The sequence below is a fragment of the Sapajus apella genome, unplaced genomic scaffold (assembly GCF_009761245.1).
Source record: "Sapajus apella isolate SASKATOON/1434 unplaced genomic scaffold, GSC_monkey_1.0 scaffold214, whole genome shotgun sequence".
Taxonomy (NCBI): domain Eukaryota; kingdom Metazoa; phylum Chordata; class Mammalia; order Primates; family Cebidae; genus Sapajus; species Sapajus apella.
In genome coordinates, this window is record NW_022437154.1 from 491,245 (window position 1) to 513,022 (window position 21,778).

The window sequence follows — 21,778 nt, forward strand, 5'->3', positions numbered from 1 at the left end:
CCATTCCTTATTTTTTAGTGGAATACCGGCAATGGTGGATTTTGCTGCTATGAGGGAGGCAGTGAAAACTCTTGGAGGTGATCCTAAGAAAGTCCATCCTGCTTGTCCAACAGATCTGACAGTTGACCATTCTTTACAAATTGACTTCAGTAAATGGTACTTCAATACAGATGTTTATAGACAGCCATGCAAGTTGATTGGCTGGAAATGTGTCATGTAGAGGAAAAGGATTAGAGATGATTTATGGCAGAGAAAAGCATGCAACTTTAGTGTTGGCTAGTATGTAAAAGGGACAACTGGTAAAAAGTTTATGGAATGGTGGCTTGTTTTGTATTTAGTCTGTTTAAAGTTATTTTCATATTTGTGTATTTCTGCTGCCATTTTAGAACCTGCCTTTTGGAGCGAACCTCTGAATTCAGGCTTTGTTTCCTCTTTGTTTTTTAACCTACAGTACTTGTCTTTCAGAAAGAATCCAAAGATGTGAGCCATGAATGTTTTTAATTATTTGATGATTAAAAACTTTGAGCTCACTAAAGCTGTATTTTCCTTCCACTGAAATAAGTTTCCTGTATTTATAAGGCTCCTTTGACCAAGACCAAACTAGAGAAGACATATTCCTGTTGCCATAAATTAACTTTTTAAAAACATTCCCTACAGTAGCGGAATAAGACTGCAATTTTTTATAGCCCGTGGGAGAGATTTTGCCCTCTAGATAAACTGTAGCTCTAAATTTCTTTTAAGTTGTTAGGGGGGGAAAAAGTCTTATTTCAGTACTTGCTAGAAGTTATTTAAATTGGTAGAGTATATGAAAATGGTTTTACTGGACGCTTAGAATTATGTTTTCATTTCTTACCTGTTTTTCTTTTTTTCATAATCTGAGATTTGCCTTTGAAACCTGAGTCAAATGATATATTAGCATTCAAACATCATTTACTTCCATATAGCATTCCTAGTGTGCATTTTTTTAAGTGTGCATTTTTAAAAATTTCTGTCACTTTTAAATGGCTTTATTTTGTTTTCTTTTTGGAATGACAGTGCAATACAGAATGCGCCAAACCCTGGAGGTGGTGACCTGCAGAAAGCAGGAAAGCTCTCTCCACTTAAAGTGCAGCCTAAGAAGCTTCCCTGCAGAGGCCAGACTACCTGCCGAGGATCTTGTGATTCTGGAGAACTAGGCCGAAACTCAGGAACATTTTCTTCACAGATTGAGAATACACCCATCCTGTGTCCTTTTCATTTGCAACCAGTGCCTGAGTATGAGATTGTTTTTCTTAATGTTGATTAATATCAGGTTATTTTGCAGTTAAGAAAATCACGTACATTCTCCTTCCCACTCAATTGCTATTATGTTACCTTCACACTATGTACTGGAATTGAATTTATTTTTATATGTATTTCCTGTTATTCTAAAAGAAGTAAATTTAGTGAACATGATGATCTCCAAGTATCATTCTCTCTTTCTGTTACTAACAAAGCAAACCTTTCTTAAGATTTATCTGTAAATATAATTCATCTTTTTGACGATTATAAGCAGAAAAATGGGGTTTCATTTTAGTACATTTGTACCATTCATTAATACTAATGACTAATACTCATTAGTCATTCTCTGTTTATAGTTTTAGCATTTTTTTTTCCCTACTAGGGGTTTCTTATCTTATTGTATTTAGAGCGCTATGTTGGCCCGGCGTAGTGGCTCACACCTGTAATCCTAGCACTTTGGGAGGCCAGAGCAGGTGGATCACTTGAGCTTAGGAGTTTGAGACCAGCCTGGGCAACATGGTGAAACCCCATCTCCACAAAAACTTACCCGGGTGTGATGTCATGCACCTGTGGTCCCAGCTGCTCAGGAGGCTGAGGCAGGAGAATCTCTTGAACCTAGGAGGTGGAGGGTTGCAGTGAGCCAAGATCACGCCACTGTACTGCAGCATGGGCATGGCAGAGTGAGACTCTTGAGAAAAGAGTTCTGTCCTAGGATTTGGCTAGATTTCCTAATAGGTAAATTTTTTAAAATAAGAAAAAGAGTTCTATGGCCAGGTGCAGTGACACATTCCTGTAATTTCAGAACTTTGGGAGGCTGAGGCAGGCAGATCACCTGAGGCCAGGAGTTCCAGACCAGCTTGGCAAACATGACGAAACACCATCTCTGCTAAAAACACAAAATTAGCCAGGCATGCTGGCAGGGACCTGTAATCTCAGATACTCTAGAGGGTGAGGCATGAGAATTGCTTGTACCAGGAGGCAGAGATCATAGTGAGCTGAGATCACACACACCGCACTCCAGCCTGGGTGACAGAGCAAGACTCTAGAAAGAAAGAAAAGAAAAGAGTTCTATGGCTTCTTGAAAAATATACTATAAAGTTTCCAAAGTCTTATTTTTATTTATTTATTTTTAGAGACAGGGTCTTACTATGTTGTTGCCCATGCTGGTCTCAAACTCTTGGGCTCAAGTCATCTGCCTGCCTTGGCCTTCCAAAGTGGGGTTTGGTTTGGTTTAGTTTGGTTTGGCTTTGAGACAGAGTCTCATTCTGTTACCTGGGCTGGAGTGCAATGGCATGATCATGGCTCACCACAGTCTTGACCTCTTGGACTTAGGTGATCCTTCCACCTCAGCTTCCCAAGTAGCTGGAACCTCAGGCATGCATTACCATGCCTGGCTAATTTTCTGTGTAGACAAGCGGTGTCACTATGTTGCCCAGACTGGTGTTGAACTCCTGGCCTCAAGTGATACTTCTGCCTTGACTGTCCAAAGTGCTGGGATTATAGGCATGAGCCACTGTGCCCAGCCATATTTTTTTTTTTTTTTTTTTTGAGATAGGGGTCTCTCTTTGTCACCCAGGCTGGGAGTGCAGTGGCATCATCTATAGCCCACTGCAGCCTCCAACTCCTGGGCTTAAATGATCCTCCTACCTTAGCCTCCAGAGTAGCTGGTACTACAGGCACACACTACCATGTCTGACTAATTTTATCTTCCTTTTTTGAGGGTAGAGATGGGATCTCACTATGCTGCTCAGGCTGGTCTTAAACAGACCTCACTCATGCAGTCCTCCCACTTTGGCCTCCCAAAGTGCTGGGACTGCAAGCATGAGGCACTCCACCTGGTCCTTTTAAAAATGTATTTACTTACACTTTAGTTTTTAAAAAGTTTAACACATTTAGGATTTAGAGTAGCTAAGAGTAATGGCCATTGAGTTATCCTAAGTACCAAGTAATATGTTAATTCCTTTGTCCCTGCCTGGATCTTCCAAGATCTGCCTACTTCTAAAAATTTGGGGCTATAATTTTAAGAGCACACTTAAAATTTGTGTGCTCTTTCTAAGGATTCAGTATAATCTGTGAGTCTTTTGCCATAACATTTTGGCAGTTTATGTAATTGTTCCTGTTGCCTAGTTGTCCTGGTTGTTAGGGAGCATGCTGACTTTTGAGATTAACACCTCTTATACATAAATTAATTTTCTGAAAAGGAAGATGTATTGATTCAAAATCATTGATGTCTTTAGCTTTTGTTTATAACTGGCAGATTGTAAGTGCTTTGTGCTATGTTTTTATTTCTAAAAATCTAATCTGGTGTAACATTTCCCCATAATTTTGACTCTTAAAGCATTAAGATCAGTTATATAGTAGTCCCTGGCTATGTGATGATAGTGACTCATTGGTGTCCTTTAATGTGTCAGTGAAGTATTAATTATAGATTGAAGTCAGGTTATGAGCCAATAAATGTTTGTATGGCACTTTGTTGCCATAAGTGCCGTTGAAGGGTAAAATAATTGGAGTGGTTCAGAAAGCTGTGTTCCCCGAGGCCCTGAGAAAAATTTCACTAAGATGTGCTTGGCTTCAAAAGATCACTCAACCATGAATTATTAAAGCAATCTTTGTTTTAAAAAAAAAAAAAGAGTAAAGTGATCTTTGTTTAAAAAAAAAAAAAAGTTGGCCAGGCGTGGTGGCTTAAGCCTGTAATCCCAGCACTTTGGGAGGCTTAAGTGGACAGATCACCTGAGGTCAGGAGTTCGAGACCAGCCTAACACGGAGAAACCCCGTCTCTATTAAAAATACAAAACTAGCTGGCTGTGGTGGTACATGCCTGTAATCCCAGCTACTTGGGGAGGCTGAGGCAGGAGAATCACTTGAACCCGGGAGGCAGAGGTTGCGGTAAGCTAAGATCGCACCATTGCACTCCATCCTGGGCAGCAAGAGTGAAACTCCCATCTAAAAATAATTTTCTAAAAATGTTACTGCTTAGAGGTTATTTTTGTCACTTAGTTTAAATAATTCATGTTGTTTGTCAATGCTGCATAGCAGTAATCAGCGCCCATCTCCCTAGTTTAACTGGCACAAGAGCCTAGTGGGGAGGAAAGTACATGCTTGTTGTTGAAGAAGCTACTACCTTCCTCTTTTCTTGCAGTAGATAACCCAACGGAGTATATTTTTATTATCATTTAAGTATAGTTTGAGACATTGCTGTAATGTGGCTTTCTTACACTCAGTAAAATAAAATTCATTTTATAGCTTTGTAGTATGTTATTTAAAGCATAACTTCTTTGTTGAAAAAATAATTCTGAAAAGTCTAGTAAATGGTTCTTCCAAGGATTTTAAGAATATATTTGTATATATATTTATGCCTAAGAATGATGGCTTAGAAACAAGGCAAGTCTTTTTTGTAATACATACATTTAATGCCAGCTCTTCTTCCTTTTAGACCTGAAACAGTGTTAAAAAATCAAGAAGTAGAATTCGGCAGAAATCGAGAGAGGCTTCAGTTTTTTAAGGTATAAATGATTCAAGGAAATTTTTGTATTGTAATATATAAAATAGTGATAGGTACAATTTTTGTATCTTTAGTAGTTGTTTGTTTGTTTGTTTGTTTTGAGACAGAGTCTTGCTCTGTCACCCAGGCTGGAGTCCAGTGGTATGATGTCAGCTCACTGCAACCTCGGCCTCCTGAGTTCAAGCAATTCTCTTTTTTCAGTCTCCCAAGTAACTGGGATTACAGGCACACACCACCAAACCTGGCTAATTTTTGTATTTTTAGTAGAGACGGGTTTTCACCTTTTGACCAGGCTGGTCTCAAACTCCTGGCCTCAGGTGATCCACCCGCCTCAGCCTCCCAAACTACTGGGTTTATAGGCGTGAGCCACAGTGCCTGGGCTATTTATTTATTTGAGGAAGAGTCAATGCTATTGCCCAGGCTGGAGTGTGATGAGCTTGGTTCACTGCAACCTCCGTTTCCTGGGTTCAAGCGATTCTCATGATGCCTCAGCCTCCTGAGTAGCTGGCATTTCAGGTGTGCACCACTGCCCGGCTATTTTTTGTATTTTTAGTAGAGACGGGGTTTTGCCATGTTGGCCAGGCTGGTCTCAAGCTCTTGGCCTCAAGCAGTCTGCCCGCCTCGGCCTCCCAAAGTGTAGTGATCACAGGCATGAGCCCTCTGCCTGGCCACTTTAGTCATTTCTGAAGGCCAAAGGCTTTAGAAATGCTTTTGTTCTTCAAATGAAATCTTACTGGAAACCTCATTGTATAAAGAAAGATGAAAACAGTGGCTCTAGTTTAGGAGAGACAGCTTGGAGGGAGGGTCTTGTACATTGAGCCTTTCTTTCTTTCTTCCCATTCCTGAGAATCTTTGGAACACAGCTGAATACTGACATTTGTCTGGACTTCTTAAACATTTTTATTTGACCTAAATTAATTTTGTCTTAATAAAAAATATATTTAGGTTCAGTATCTGTATATTTGTTACAAATATACAGTCCATGATACAAACTTTGTACATATCATATTGAACATTAATCAGAATATTTTTAGTGTTAATATTATAGCTTGATTGTGAGCACAAATTCATATACTAACATTTGTATTTCTTAAACAAAATATAGTGGAGTTCAAGAGTTTTTAAGAATGTGGCAGTAATCCCTCCTGGAACTGGAATGGCTCATCAAATTAACTTAGAATATTTGTCAAGAGTGGTTTTTGAAGAAAAGGACCTCCTCTTCCCAGACAGTGTAGTCGGCACAGATTCACATATAACGATGGTGAATGGTTTAGGGATTCTGGGGTGGGGTAAGTAAATGACTAAATATATTTCATTTCTTTGGGGGTAAGGATGTCACGAACATTTTAAAAAAACATATTATTGGGTTTCTATAGCCTCTTTGAGGCTCTGTTTTTTTTCATCTGTAGTAGCAATAGCAACAACAAAATCTTAATCGAGAGTTTGTGATACTGTTGTAAAAGAGGATTTATGAAAAGAAATTTACACAATGCCTGGCACAGCACTACCATTTGTGAAGTAATTGAATAAGGATGATGATATGTCTGCAAAGGTTACTTCTTTGTTTAAGGCACTTCTGTGGCTTCTCCTGGTCTTCTTTATAAGTCTAAATTTCTTGCCATTTTATACAAGGCTCTTCACAACATCTGGTGTTCTTTAGCCATTCATACATGCCCATCTTAGAGACTAGTCATTTCTTTACTTGTGTGGGCTGTCTCTTTTCATTTTTTTGGAGACAGAATCTTGCTCTGTTGCCGACGGTGGAGTGCAGTAGCTCAATCTTGGCCCAGTGCAACCTCTACCTCCTGGATTCAAGTGATTCCTGTGCCTCAGCCTCCCAGGTAGCTGGGACTACAGGCATGTACCACCACGCCCAGCTAATTTTTATATTCTTAGTAGAGATGGGGTCTCACCCTGTTGGCCTGGCTGGTCTGGAACTCCTGGCCGCAAGTGATTCACCTGTCTAAAAGTGCTGGTAATCCCAGGCACAGCTAGCTGTGCTCTTTTACACCTTGACTTTGCATAGGCTATTTCCTCTGGCAGAATGCATTCTGCCGACCGTTCCTTTTTGTTGAAATGTGGCTACTTTTAACTCATCCAAGACTGACCTCAGTTATCTTCTGAAAGCCTTAACTCCCCTTGCTGCAGTGTACCTCACTTTGTACTCACTCTTGCACAGGGTGTTATAATTGTTGGTTTTTTTGTCTTTTTCATTAGACTGAACTTGTTGAGGTTGGCAGGGACTAGGTTCTGTTTATATCTGTATCTTTACTATAGTACAGGGCCTAGCATAATGAATACTCAAACTAATATTTTACCTTGAATATACTTAAAACCAATATTGGCCAGGTGAGGTGGCTCACACCTGTAATCTCAGCATTTTGGGAGGCTGACACAAGCAGATCACGAGGTCAGGAGTTCGAGACTATCTTGGCCAACATGGTGAAACCCGGTCTCTACTAAATACAAAAAATTAGCCGGGCGTGGTGGCATGCGCCTGTAGTCCCAGCTACTCAGAAGGCTGAGGCAGGGGAATCACTTGAACTCAGGAGGTGGACGTTGCAATGAGCCAAGATCGTGCCACTGCACTCCAGCCTGGCAACAGACAGAGCAAGACTCCATCTCAAAAAACAAAACAAACAGTATTTTACCATGAATATAAAGTTAAAATAATAGTTTTTCAACCATGTGTGTGGAGTCATTCTTTTGGGAAGGTTTTGGGTTCAGTGTCCACATTAATAGCAATAGAGCAACTCTGTAAGGTACTGTGTAAGAAAAGCTCATGGAACACCTAGACATTCAGATGTTACAGAGATAAATTATTTTTAAATATACTGTGCTAATATACCTGTCTTTATTATGTTAGGGGTTGGAGGCATTGAAACAGAAGCAGTTATGCTTGGTCTGCCAGTTTCTCTTACTTTACCAGAGGTTGTTGGATGTGAGTTAACTGGGTCATCAAACCCTTTTGTTACATCCATAGATGTTGTTCTTGGCATTACAAAGGTAAGTTAAAGTAGGCGTAGCTCTATGACCTAGTGAACGTTATTTTTATATAAATGGAAGAGCCCTATGAGAGCAGGGATTTGGGTTCATTACTTCATCCTCAGGTCTCTGACATTAGCCACGTCATCCTGGTTATCATAGTAATAACAACAAACATAGCATTTACTTTGTACTAGTAAATCGAAGAAATCTGTTGTGTTCACTTCTGTTAGCTCATTTATTCCTCGTAACAAGCCTGTGAGATGGGTACTATTACTATCCTGTGAGAAAACTAAGGTACAGTAAGGTTTAGTGGCTTAACAAAGGGTCAGAGGGCTGAGGAGCACAAAGATTCTAACCCAGGCAGTCAGATTATTGAGTTCATTCTCTTAACCATTATATCTTATTAGTGCCTTGTTGCCTTAATAAATAGTTGTTGACTACATGATTTTTTTCTTTTTTCTACATGAATTTAAAAAAATGTTTAACAAAAGTTGATTGTATCTTCTTTAATTGAATTATTTGCCCATTAGAAACTGTGACTCTACCAAGTAATGCTTTCAAAAATGTGGACTGTAGAAATGTGATATATCAGATTTTTCTGTTGCTATTTTAACATTTCTCTGGATTATATAAAAACCTTTTCTCGTAATTTTTAAAATTCTGGCTGCAGGCCTTTAATACATACACTGAGCTTCCGAAGCATATTAATACATAGGCTCATGGGTTTCCTAGTGAACAATAATTTGTAACTCTTCTTCCTAAATGTCTGGCTTTTACTAACTTTACTTTAGTGATTAAGTCCTATTTTGTTAAATGAGTGTACCTGGAAAATGTTCCACGTATAATCCCAATTCAGATCCCAATCTCAGCATTTTTGGTTAGATTATTAATATGAAGGCTTTCAGGATACTCCACAGGGTAAGGAAATGATAATGCCTCCCTTTCAGCATTTAGTATTGATCCTTCTTCCCTAATTAGAAAAGAATTTGGCATCTTGTAAGGAAACGACAATGCCTCCCTCTCAGCAGTTGGTATTGATCCTTCTTCCCTAATTAGAAAAGAATTTGGCATCTTAGAGAAATTATCGATTCAGTATATGGAACCAAAAGATCAAGAAGTAAATTGGGAATTGCAGGATTATTCCTAAAGGAAAATAAGTATCCCATTATGTTTTTAGAGTAATCAGTTCTTTACTAGACATCCTGAAATGAATGCTGCTTTTTTGCTTTGCTGGCTGTTTTTTCCTAACACTGTTACTATGTGTTTTTGACAGTTTATTGCTAAAAAAGTTAGTCTATTATGTATGTTTACATTTATTGAATATTTTACTTTTTTTGAGATCCTTTTCTATTTGTGATCCTTATAAGAGTAATCATGTAATTTTTTTTTATGAAAGCAGCATTTGGTTTGTAATAGCTAATCTGCGTTTCTTTCATCCTAAAAAATATAACCATAAATGTAAGGAAACATCTTTACATTTTAAAGTTTGAGTTTCTGTATCTATAAAAAAAGAGTTTAGGCTTAATATTACTCATAGATTGAGGATAGTTTCACTCCTAGTCCCCTCCGTACTTACTGTCCCTATACCAATCTGAGACCATTTTACAATTTAGAAAAGACAGTAGCTGGTTGGGTTACTTGATAGTATAATAACCAAGAAAAATAATTTTAGAAGGAATTAAGTTTGAAACTGCATGTGAACAAATTCTACCAAAATGGAATTTGTGTGTAGTTAAAGATGCTGTAAACATTTTGGCCAGTAGTTATAATTTGAAAAATTTTTATAGCCAGTATATAATTTTTTTATTTAAATATACAGCTTCATCTGTCTACTAGTGTTTCATTAAGTCTACAATGCAGTCAGTGGTTAGCGAACACCACTGTTTTATGCACTGCTAAGAAAGAATAAGAGGCTGCGCACAGTGGCTCACACCTGTAATCCCAGCAGTTTAGGAGGCCAAGGCAGGAACATCACTTGACGCCAGAAGTTCAAGACCAGCCTGGTCAACATTGTAAGACCCTGTCTCTACAAAAAAAAAATTTAAACATTAGCTGGGTGTGGTGGCATATGCCTTTAGTTCCAGCTACAAGGAGGCTGAGGTTGGAGGATTGCTAGAGCTGAGGTGTTAGAAGCTGTAGTGAGCTGTGATCACATCACTGCACTCCAGCCTGGGCAACAGAGTGAGACCCTGTTTCTAAAATAAAGAAAAGGGGCTGCCAGCTAAACAGACACAGTATTGAGTTGATTTACAAGACGTGAAAATGTTAATCATAGCCACCTTGAGTTTTCAGGCCTTTTCTACCCTGATTAACAGTGACATTGAACCATTCTTCTGTTGACTCCTTATCTTAAATACCCACAAAACCAGAATGAGTTGATGTTTCATAAGAACAATGAAGGATCGCATTCCTTTACCATTGCTAGCACTGGTTAGAAATTGTATTTTATAGTTTTCAGATAATCTTTGCTAATTTTGTGTATATTTCTGTGTATCCCTTATATAGCACCTCAGGCAAGTAGGAGTGGCTGGGAAGTTTGTTGAGTTTTTTGGAAGTGGAGTTTCACAATTATCTATAGCTGATCGAACTACAATAGCAAACATGTGTCCGGAATATGGTGCTATCCTCAGCTTTTTCCCTGTGGACAATGTGACATTAAAACATTTAGAACATACAGGTAAGAAGATAAAAGATCATTAGAATAAACGTGTTACATTTCCAATGTGTTTGATAATATTTTATAAATTACTACGTTATACATGTTATTTAGTATTCACAAAATCATTACATTTTGTTGAAACAACGGCTGTCAAGTAAACATCAGATGTCTTTAAAGAGTGTTGTGTCCTCAAACCCTAGTTCTCTGTGACCCATTGAAAGCAGTTTAAAGGAATTATTCAAACCATTGATCCTAACCTGACTGTTTCCCCATAATGATGGATAACTCCACCTCCCCTTAGGGGTCAGAGGTTGCAGTTTAATGGAAGTCAGCCTTAAACATATTCATAGCACTTCCCTTCTACAACCAAGAGTAGAGGACCTATCAGACAAAGGGGTTTGGGAATCAGTTTTCTATCTAAAGAACCAGAAGCACAAAATTTTGCAGAAAACAGCATAGGACCACGGGTTCTAAATCTTTTTGTAACCTGATTAGGAATTTTGACTACTCATCTGTTGACTGTTTAGATTGAAATAGAAGGTACCTACTAAACAGGATATAACAGGATATGTTAATATTTCATAACGCTGCTATTTAAAAAGTAAGATCTTTTTAATCTCTAGTGGAGATCATTGTTGAGTTGCTCATTTCTAAGTTTAGATATATGTTTGGAGGATATATTCTAGTATTCTTCATTGTGGGGGCAGATTATTATGTTAGTGAATCAAACAGCAAAATTGATGAATGAGCCCCCCAAAAATGCAAAACTTCTGCATTTGAGTTGGTAGAACTTTCAAAGTAGAAATGATTAGAAGTGCCTCATTTCTTACATGTTAATCTTGAGTTAAGGTTTTAATGATCCTATGTAACAAATTATCCTAAAAGTTAGTGGCTTGCACGAGCAATAATATAGCTCATGGTTTCAGTGGGTCAGTAATTCAGACAGGACACAGTGGGGACAGCTCATCTCTGTTTCATGTCTTGGGCCTCAGCTGCAAGATTTGAAAGGCAGGGCCTGGAATCGTGAAGGCTTGTTCTGCTTGCATGTCTGACAGCAAGTTATGAGCTGTCAGCTGGGGACTTCGGTAAGGCTATCAAGCAAAACACCCTCCTGTGGTTTCTCTGGGTAGTCTGGGCTTTCTCACGTGGTACAGTCTCAAGGGTTAGGAGAAAGAGAAATGTAAATGAATATGTAAATACTATGTGCTTATCACTGGAATTCAGTACCCTTACCCCCAAAGATTTTAAAATTCCTTACTGAAGTCAGGCCCAGTATCTCACACCTAGCACTTTGGGAGGTTGGGGCAGGAGGATTGCATGAGAATCTCATGAGCCCAGGAGTTTGAGATATAGCAAGACCCTCATCTCTAGAAGAAAATTAAAAACTAGCCAGGTGTGGCAGTACACACTTGCAGTCGAAGCTACTTGGGAGGCTAAGGCGGGAGAATGACTTGAACCTAAGAGTTCAAAGCTTCAGTGAGCTATGATGGCACCACTGTACTCCAGCCTTGGTGACAGTAGTGAGACCCTGTTTCTAAAAATAATAAATTTATTGGCAGGGTGTGGTGGCTCATACCCAAAATCCCGGCCCTTTAGGAGGCCAAGGCAGGAGGATCACTTGAGGCTATCCTAGTCAGAACAACAAGATCCTCATCTGTACAAAACATTTTTTAAAAAGATTAACCAGGCACAGGGGTGTTCCCCTATAGTCCCAGCTGCTTGGGAAGCTGACATGAGAGGATTGCTTGAGCTCAGGAGGTCAAGGCTGCAGTGAGTTGTGATTGCAGCACTGCTCCAGCCTGGGCAACAGAGTGAAACCTAGTCTGAAAAAAATAATAAGTAAATAAATTTCTCACTGCATTTTGTTGTTGTTTTGTTCATCTTCGTTTTAGGTTTTAGCAAAGCCAAACTCAAGTCAATGGAAACATACCTTAAAGCTGTGAAATTGTTTCGAAATGACCAGAATTCTTCAGGAGAACCTGAATACTCCCAGGTATTTGCAGAATAACCCACCTAGTAAAGAGTGTAAATTGTGGGCCCAGTATGGTATAATCCCAGTGCTTTAGAAAGCCAGGGTGGGTTGATTGAGGTCAGGAGTTTGAGGCCAGCCTGGGCAACATGGTAAAGTCCTATCTCTGCAAAACAATGTAAACATTAGCTGGGCATGGCTTGTGCCTGTAAGTGCCAGCTACTAGGGATGCTGAGGTGGGAGGATCACTTGAACCTGGGAGGCGGAAGTTGCAGTGAGCTGAGATCATGCCACTGTACTCCAGCCTAGGTGACAGAGTGAGACTTGTGTCAAAAAGAAGAAAAAGTAAATTCCATAGTACCTGACCACCTGGATCTGAATCCCAGCTCTAAGATGTGTTAGCTGTATAAACTTGGGCAATTTATTTAGCCTTTCTGCCTCAGTTTTCTCACCTCTTAGATACGACAGTACTATCTGCCTTTCAGGATTCTTAGATAGATTAAATACAAATTCACAGAATAGTTCCAGACACATAGTAAGTGCTCAATAAAGGGTAGCTAATCTTTTTGTTGTGCTTTTTGAGACAGGGTCCAGCTCTCTCACCAGGCTAGAGTGCAGTGGCACAATCATGACTCACTGCAGCCTCAACCTCTGGGCTCAAGCAGTCCTCCCACCTTGGCCTCCCAAAGTGCTAAGATTACAGGCATGAGCTACCACCATGCCTAGTCCCCTTTTTGTTTTAATGCTATTATTATTATTTGATGTTATTATTTTTCAAGATACTTGGCAGGGCCTCATTTTACTGCCCAGGCTGGTCTCAAACCCCTGGCTTCCAGGGATCCTCTGGCTTTGGCCTCCGAAAGTGCTGGGATTACAGGCATGAGCCACTGGGCCTGGCTAAAGGGGTAGCTATTATTATTACTATTTAAGTAATGTTACTGTAGCCCATTGCTTTTATTTTATTCATTAATTTTAAATAGAGTTTTATTGTGAATTTTGTAATATTTTATGAGGCCTAGTTGTAGTTTGGAGGATTTTTTTTTTTTTATTTTTTTTTTTTGAGATGGAGTCTCGCTCCTGTTACCCACGCTGCAGTGCAATGGCGCGATCTCGGCTCACCGCAACCTCCGTCTCCTGGGTTCAGGCAATTCTCCTGCCTCACCCTCCTGAGTAGCTGGGATTACAGGCACGCACCACCATGCCCAGCTAATTTTTTGTATTTTTAGTAGAGACGGGGTTTCACCATGTTGACCAGGATGGTCTCGATCTCTTGACCTCGTGATCCACCCGCCTCGGCCTCCCAAAGTGCTGGGATTACAGGCTTGAGCCACCGCGCCCGGCCGGGATTTTTTTCATAGAGGGTTTTGCCATGTTCCCCAGGCTGGTCGTCTTTTTTAATTTAAGTTCTGGGGTACGTGTGCAGATCATGCAGGATTGTTACATAGGTATACACATGCCATGGTGGTTTGCTGCATCCATCCTCCCGTCATCTACATTAGGTATTTCTTCTAATGTTACCCCTTCCCAATCCTCCCACCCCCTGCTATCCCTCCCCTAGCTCCTCCATCCCCCAACAGGCCCCAGTGTGTGATGTTCCCCTTCCTGGGTCCACGTGTTCTCATTGTTAACACCCACTTATGAGTGAGAACATGCCGTTTTGGTTTTCTGTTCTTGTGTCAGTTTGCTGACAATGATGGTTTCCAGTTTCATCCATGTCCCTGCAAAGGACATGAATTCATCATTTTCTATGGCTGCATAGTATTCCATGGTATATATGTGCCACGTTTTCTTTATCTAGTCTATCATTGATGGGCATTTGGGTTGGTTCCAAGTCTTTGCTCTTGTGAACAGTGCCACAGTAAACATACATGTGCATGTGTCTTTATAATAGAATGATTTATAATCCTTTGGGTATATACCCAGTAATGGGATTGCTGGGTCAAATGTTATTTCTAGTTCTAGATCCTTGAGGATTCATCACACTGTCTTCCACACTGGTTGAACTAATTTACACTCCCACCAACAGTGTAACCACCAACAGTGTAAAAGCATTTCTGTTTCTCCACATCCTATCCAGCATCTGTTGTCTTCAGATTTTAGTGATTGCCATTCTAACTGACGTGAGATGGTATCTCATTGTGGTTTTGATTTGCATTTCTCTAATGACCAGTGATGATAAGCATTTTTTCATATGTTTGTTGGCCACATAAATGTCTTCTTTTGAAAAGTACCTGTTCATATCCTTTGACCACTTTTTGATGGGGTTGTTTGTTGTTTTCTTGTAAATTTGTTTAAGTTCTTTGTAGATGCTGGATATTAGCCCTTTGTCAGATGGGTAGATTGCAAAAATGTTTTCCCATTCTGTTGGTTGCCAGTTCACTCTAATGATAGATTCTTTAGCTGTGCAGAAGCTCTTAAGTTTAATTAGATCCTGTTTGTCTATTTTGGCTTTTGTTGTTATGCCCGGGCTGGTCTTAAACTTATGGCTTTAAGCAATTCCTCCTGCCTTGGCCTCCCAAATTGCTGGGATTACAGATGTGAACCACCCACGCCCAGCCTATGAAGTCCAATTTTTTAGTGTTTAAAGTGATCATAGTGACTCTTAATTCTTTGCTCTAATTTATTTCTACTTTATGATAAGAGTAATATCTTCCTCCAGAATAATCAGTTTTGATGTTACCTGCATCTGGTTTACTTGTATATTTTGCAAAATTCCATTATTAATGATATACGCCATTATGCAGTCTTACATGTTAAAGATATTTTACAATCTAAGTAAATAATTACCTGAAATTAGCCAGGAGTAGTGGCATGCTCCTGTGGTTCCAGATACTCAGGAGGCTGAGTAGGGACGATTGCTTAAGCCCAGGAGGTCAAGGCTACAGTGAGTCATGATCGTGCCACTGCACTCTAGCCTGGGTGACAGAGTGAGACCCTGTCATATTATCTGTTGGAAATTTATATCAAAATAGGTAGAATTCACTTCCAGGGAAGTCTTAATTTTAATAAAATTCATTTTCTAGGAGGGTGTCAGTGATCTCTAACAACATGGTATCACGGGTTTGGTTAACCGTTAAGCTATTTTTTGTGAGGAAATCTATTGTCTTGCCCATCTTCACTTTTTCTCATAGCATGCTCCTGTCTGGCATTATTTATTTTTTGGTATACTGTTTGTCTAGAATACAAGTAAGCTCCCTGTCTAAAATACAAGTAAACTCCATGAGGACAGGAACTTTGGCTTGGTATTATATCCCCGGCTTCTAGAAAAATGCCTGATACACAGTAGATGTTCACTAAACGTGTTAGGTGAATAAATAAATACATATAACCATATTGAAGGGCCAGCATAGGACCCATAGAAATTGAATTTGTATGCTACATTGGGCAAATCTTTTTACTTCTGATCATTTTTAAATCACTTTCACCTTTATTTGTTAAATCTAGTGCTTTGTCCACTTTTTTTCCTTGTTCACTTTTTTTTTTTTTTTTGAGACAGCGTCTTGCTCTGTCGCCCAGGCTGGAGTACAGTGGCATGATCCCTGCTCACTGCAACCTCTGCCTCCTGGGTTCAAGCAGTTCCCTGCCTCAGCCTCCTGAGTAGCTGAAATTATAAGCATATAGCACCATGCCTGGCTAATTTTTGTATTTTTAGTAGAGATGGAGTTTCACCATCTTGGCCAGGCTGGTCTTGAACTCCTGACCTCGTGATCCACCTGCCTCGGCCTCCCAAAGTGCTGGGATTACAGGTATGAGCCACCACGCCTGGCCTCTTTTTCACATTTTTTAAAATACATAAATGGAAAGAATAAGAAAAATGGGAAAACTTGGTTGGTAGAATAAAATGGAATAAATGTGCCTGTTAAAAATCCTTGGCCAGGTGCAGCGACTCATGCCCATAATCCCAGCACTTTGGGAGGCCAAGGCGGGCAGATCACCTGAGGTCAGGAGTTCAAGACCAGCCTGGGCAAGATGGTGAAACCCTTTCTCTAGTAAAAATACACACACACACACACACACACACACACACAATCCAGATGTTGTAGTGTGTGCCTGTAATCCTAGCTACTCAGGAGGCTGAGGCATGAGAATTGCTTGAACCCAGGAGGCAGAGATTGCAGTGAGCTGAGATGATACCGGTGCACTTGAGCCTGGGCAACAGAGAGAGACACTGTCTTTAAAAAAGAAAAAAAAAATCCTCACCAGGCCAAGTGTGGTGGCTCATGCATGTAATTACAACCCTTTGGGAGGCCAAGGTAAGAGGATTACATAAAGGCCAGAAGTTCAAGACCAGCATCATAAACAAGGACGCATCCCTACAATAAAAGGATGGATGGCTTGAGTCCATGAGTTTGAAGCTGCAGTGAGCTGTGAGCATCACTGCACTCCAGCCTTGAGGGATAGCAAGACCTGCCCAGGCTGGAGTGCAGTGGTGCAATCTCGGCTCACTGCAACCTCCACTTCCCCACCTCAGGCGGTTCTCCTGCCTCAGCCTCCTGAGTAGTTGGGATTACAGGGCCGCACTACCATGCCCGGCTATGTTGTGTATTTTTAGTAGAGATGGGGTTTCACCATGTTGGCCAGCTGGTCTCAAACTCCTGACCTCAGGTGTTCTACCTACCTCAGCATTCCAGAGTGCTGGGATTACAGGCATGAACCACTGCACCTGGCCGAAGACCCTGTCTCTAAAGAAAAAGTGAAAATAAACCTGACTGTATAAAGAAATAAAACTAAAATCGTTAGGATATTGATTTCAAGAGAAACTTCTTAAATGCATAATTATGGGCAATGAGCAGGATCACCTGAATCCATTAAATGAAAGTATAAGTAAGCCAGGTGTGGTTGCTTATGCATGTAATCCCAGCACTTTGGGAGGCTGCGGTGGAGGATTGCTTGAGCTCAGGACCAACCTAGGCAACCTAGTGAGACCTTGTCTCTACTAAAATTCTATTAGCTAGGCGTAGTGGTGCATGCCTGTAGTCCCAGCTACTTGGGGTGGAAGATCGCTCGAGCCCAGAAGTTTGAGGCTGTAGTTAGCCCTGATTGTGCCAGTGTGCTCCAGCCTGGGCAACAGAGAACCTTTCTCAATAGAAGTAATAATAAATAAGTGTAAGTTGGTTGGATCAGTCAGAATAAACATGGATATAAAATAATGATGAAAGCCATGATGAAAAGTTTCAAATTGGTTATATTCACATAAATGCATGAAGGAAATGGTAGAAGTACCAGAAGAAATAAATAGAAATCTAGTTGGGAAGTGGAATTTTTAACAAAATACCATACAGTTTCCTAACCAAGGAATAATAGCCTGGGCTGTAGCAGGCTGGGCAGTGAAACCCTCTGCAACTCTGCTGTGTCCCTTCAGCACCCTCTAGTGACCAGTCTTCATATTGTGTGCTGACAATGGAGAAATGTTTCCTAACCGTTGACCTCTGTGATCACAGAGCTGGCAAAGGAGGGTGGATTTGGAGCTCAGGGGCAATAAGTTGATAGCTGACACAGGCATCTATCTTGTCATTGGACATCTGTTAAGACAGTGTTTATCTTTGTGGGAAGACACACTTGGAAAACCACAGATTTTATATATACAGTACAGTTACTGTTGTAGTAGTTTAACTGCATGCTGATCTAGTCTTTTAGCAAATTTTCATGTTTCATACATTTAAATGGGCTTGTTTTTTTGTTTTTGAGACAAGAGTCTCGCTGTTGCCCAGGCTGGAGTGCAGTGGCGCGATCTTGGATCACTGCAACCTCCACCTCCTGGGTTCAAGTGATTGTCCTGTCTCAGCCTCCTGAGTGGCTGGAACTGCAGACGCATGCCACCACACCCGGCTAATTTTTTGTATTTTTAGTAGAGATGGGGTTTCATCATGTTAACCAGGATGGTCTCAATCCCCTGATCTCAAGATTCGCCCGCCTCTGCCTCCCAGAATGCTGGGATTACAGGCGTGAGCCACTGTGTCTGGCCATGGGCTTGTTTTAAGATCTTCATTTCTTGGGGTTGAGTTGATGTGTTACACCATTAAAATAAATTGCATTAAAATAAATATGAGTATACTCATTCTGCTTTAGAAAGTAATGCTTGAGGTTGGGCGCGGTGGCCCACGCCTGTTATCCCAGCACTTTGGGAGGCCAGTTTGGGCAGATCACAAGATCAAGAGATTGAGACCATCCTAGCCAACATGGTGAAACTCCGTCTCTACTAAAAGTAGAAAAATCAGGGCCGGGCGCGGTGGCTCAAGCATGTAATCCCAGCAGTTTGGGAGGCCGAGGCAGGTGGATCACGAGGTCAAGAGATCGAGACCATCCTGGTCAACATGGTGAAACCCCGTCTCTACTAAAAATACAAAAAATTAGCTGGGCATGGTGGTGCGTGCCTGTAATCCCAGCTACTCAGGAGGCTGAGGCAGGAGAATTGCCTGAACCCAGGAGGCGGAGGTTGCAGTGAGCCGAGATCGCGCCATTGCACTCCAGCCTGGGGAACAAGAGTAAAACTCCCCCTCAAAAAAAAAAAAAAAAAGAAAAAAGAAAAATCAGCCAGGCATGGTGGTGCGTGCCTGTAGTTCAGCTACTCGAGAGGCTGAGACAGGAGAATCGCTTGAACCCGGGAGGTGGAGGTTGCAGTGAGCCAAGATTGTGCCACTGCACTTTAGCCTGGCGACAGAGTGAGACTCTGTCTCAAAAACAAAACAAAACAAAAGTAATGCTTGAATTGGAATCTATAGTAAGGAAATTTCTTGTTCTTTCTCTTTCTCATTTCCTAGGTGATCCAGATAAATCTGAATTCAATAGTTCCATCTGTTAGTGGTCCAAAAAGACCTCAGGATAGAGTTGCTGTGACAGATATGAAAAGTGATTTCCAGGCTTGCTTAAATGAAAAGGTAGGTTTCTTTATTGTTACCCATGTTTGTCAACATGCTTTGTGCTAAGTCGTAAAGAACTAACAAAGTGATCCATAAACTCAGTTCACTGCTGTGCGTTATATATTAGAGTACACACCAGCAGCCCCCTTATTTTTCTTCTGACTGATGTGCAAGTCAGTCATTTGGTAAGCTTACTCCCATTTCCATTGTGAGGATCAGAGATTGATTGTGTCTATTTAAATTCAAATTATATAAAATTTAAAATTGAGTTTCTTAGTCACAGTAATCTCATTTTTAAATGTTGAATAGCTACATATGGCTCTTGGATTGATGAACAGCATAGATAAATGAATATTTACATCTTCACAGAAACTTTTTTTTTTTTTGAGACTGAGTTTCACCCTGTTGCCCAGGCTGGAGTGCAGTGGTGCAATCTCAGCTCACTGCAACCTCCTCCTCCCGGGCTCAAGCGATTCTCCTGCCTAGTATTTGGCTTTCCTTTTAGAGCTTTTCTTTTTATGATTTCTTGACTTTTTGTTCAAAGTTTAAACTTGTATAAAAACAAAATAGTCTACTGAATTGCCATATACCTGTCACTTAACTCAATAATTACCAACTTATAGCCAATCTCATTTCATCTATACTGCACTCACACACATAGGATCCCTTTGGAGCAAATCTTCAGGGTCATTTTAACAAAAAAAGTTAGTGCCATCTCTTGAGAATTACTGTAAGCAGGGGTGATGGAGAACAACAAAGCCAAATAAGATCTGGATTGTGGGTGGTCGGCTGGCCTCGCTTAGTAGATAAAAGTTTTGCTTCAGAACATCACCAGACTCCTGTCGTGCTTATGCAGATTCATGCTTCAGCTGAATTACAACTACTGAATGTTATGGGCCTTCAGCATCACTCACAAACAGGATTTTTAAATGTTAAATCATCAAATGTCAGGTGTCTGCAATGTTTTCTATCAGTCTTTTATTCTGTACATACCCAGAATATTTAGTTTATATTTTTGTGGAAATTTATGTAGGTTGGATTTAAAGGCTTCCAAATTGCAGCTGAAAAACAAAAGGATATTGTCTCCATTCATTATGAAGGAAGTGAATATAAGCTGTCTCATGGATCAGTGGTCATTGCTGCAGTTATCAGTTGTACCAATAATTGCAATCCATCTGTCATGCTTGCTGCAGGTAGGTTGTGGTTTATGGCCATACATTTTTTTTTTTCCCAAAATTATTGTTAGCTTTTCTGTTATATTAACTTTTTGTTTCTTAGATATGCATGAATATCGGTGTCTACATTTGATATTGAGAGACTTTCTGATATCTTAATTAGGTCTTAAGGAGCCTGAGTTTAATTTATGTTATTAATTTTGTTTTTATTACACAGAAAGTAAATTTACTGTTTACTATAACTTACCTATCAATTAATTTTAGGTTGTATTTGCTTCTCTTGTTATTTAGAAGTATAGTTAATTAGCAGGTATTTCCTGATTATCTAGAAATTAGCCATAACAGTGTGGTAGATTTCATTAAAAATTATAAAGGTAGTGAAAGATCATTGTCTTGGCAAGGATTGTAAGTGAAATCAATTCGTATACCCATTGGAACAATTCCTTAGTTGTATAAAACGATGCATAATGTGTTATATTGCCCTTAGCATATTGTGATTATGACTTAAAAAATGGTTCGGTTTAGAAAAAAAAAGAAAAAGAGAAGAAAGAGAAAAAAATATTTTGTTAATATCTACTTAAACGTGCATCGTTTGTTTCCATTTGTGTGAATGTCATCTGCCTATATCTTAATAATTTTGAACATGAAGACTAGTATATTTACTGCAATTTTAAATTTGTCATAAATGAAGCAAATTAGTAGAATAAAGTAGACAAAATAATGACAATAAGTTTATAAATTCAGACTTTTTCTCTAATCTGAATTGGCGATGAAATCTGTTAAATTATTTCTCACCTTCTTCTTCGAGTGAGAGAGGGAAAGAAACATTGCCATAATAAATCATTGTTTGTTGACTGTGCAGGTCTTTTGGCTAAAAAGGCTGTGGAAGCTGGTCTGCATGTTAAACCTTACATAAGAACAAGTTTATCTCCAGGCAGTGGGATGGTTACACATTACCTCAGTTCAAGTGGAGTATTACCATATCTCAGCAAGCTTGGGTAAGTGGCAGCTGTCTCTCTATACTGATGTTGATGTTCAGTAGGTACTGAAGCTGCTTGTTTGGGCCTTTCATATACAAAGAGAAGGCAGAAAAAATATGCTTTAGTTTTACTTGCTACCTTGCCATTACCATACAATTTTCGAAGGCTTATCACTCAGGAAACACTTACTGGGCATATCAACTGAGCAAAACACCACGTTGGATACGTAGAAGTAGGAGATGTGGTCTTAGCTTCAGGGTACTTAGTTGGAAAGACAAGACAAACAAGTACAACCAAGTAACAGTCGCAGTGTAAGAAACAGTACCAAGTATACACAATTTCTGTGAGCTGCACAGGTCAGTTCCGAAAAGAAAGAAATCTTATC

The 21,778-nt window shown here is 39.9% G+C and overlaps 1 protein-coding gene across 1 annotated transcript in view; it reads left to right on the plus strand.

Annotated features, from left to right (window-relative positions):
• The window catches only part of IREB2 (iron responsive element binding protein 2), a 61,292-nt gene that overhangs the window by 26,660 nt on the left and 12,854 nt on the right, over positions 1–21,778 (plus strand). Inside the window, exons 4-13 of the mRNA XM_032270671.1 lie at positions 19–156; positions 1,036–1,254; positions 4,694–4,763; positions 5,868–6,051; positions 7,629–7,768; positions 10,256–10,427; positions 12,302–12,402; positions 19,140–19,256; positions 20,272–20,431; positions 21,276–21,411. Coding sequence (XP_032126562.1) covers positions 19–156; positions 1,036–1,254; positions 4,694–4,763; positions 5,868–6,051; positions 7,629–7,768; positions 10,256–10,427; positions 12,302–12,402; positions 19,140–19,256; positions 20,272–20,431; positions 21,276–21,411 — 1,437 coding nt within the window. The remainder of the gene's footprint in view (positions 1–18; positions 157–1,035; positions 1,255–4,693; positions 4,764–5,867; positions 6,052–7,628; positions 7,769–10,255; positions 10,428–12,301; positions 12,403–19,139; positions 19,257–20,271; positions 20,432–21,275; positions 21,412–21,778) is intronic.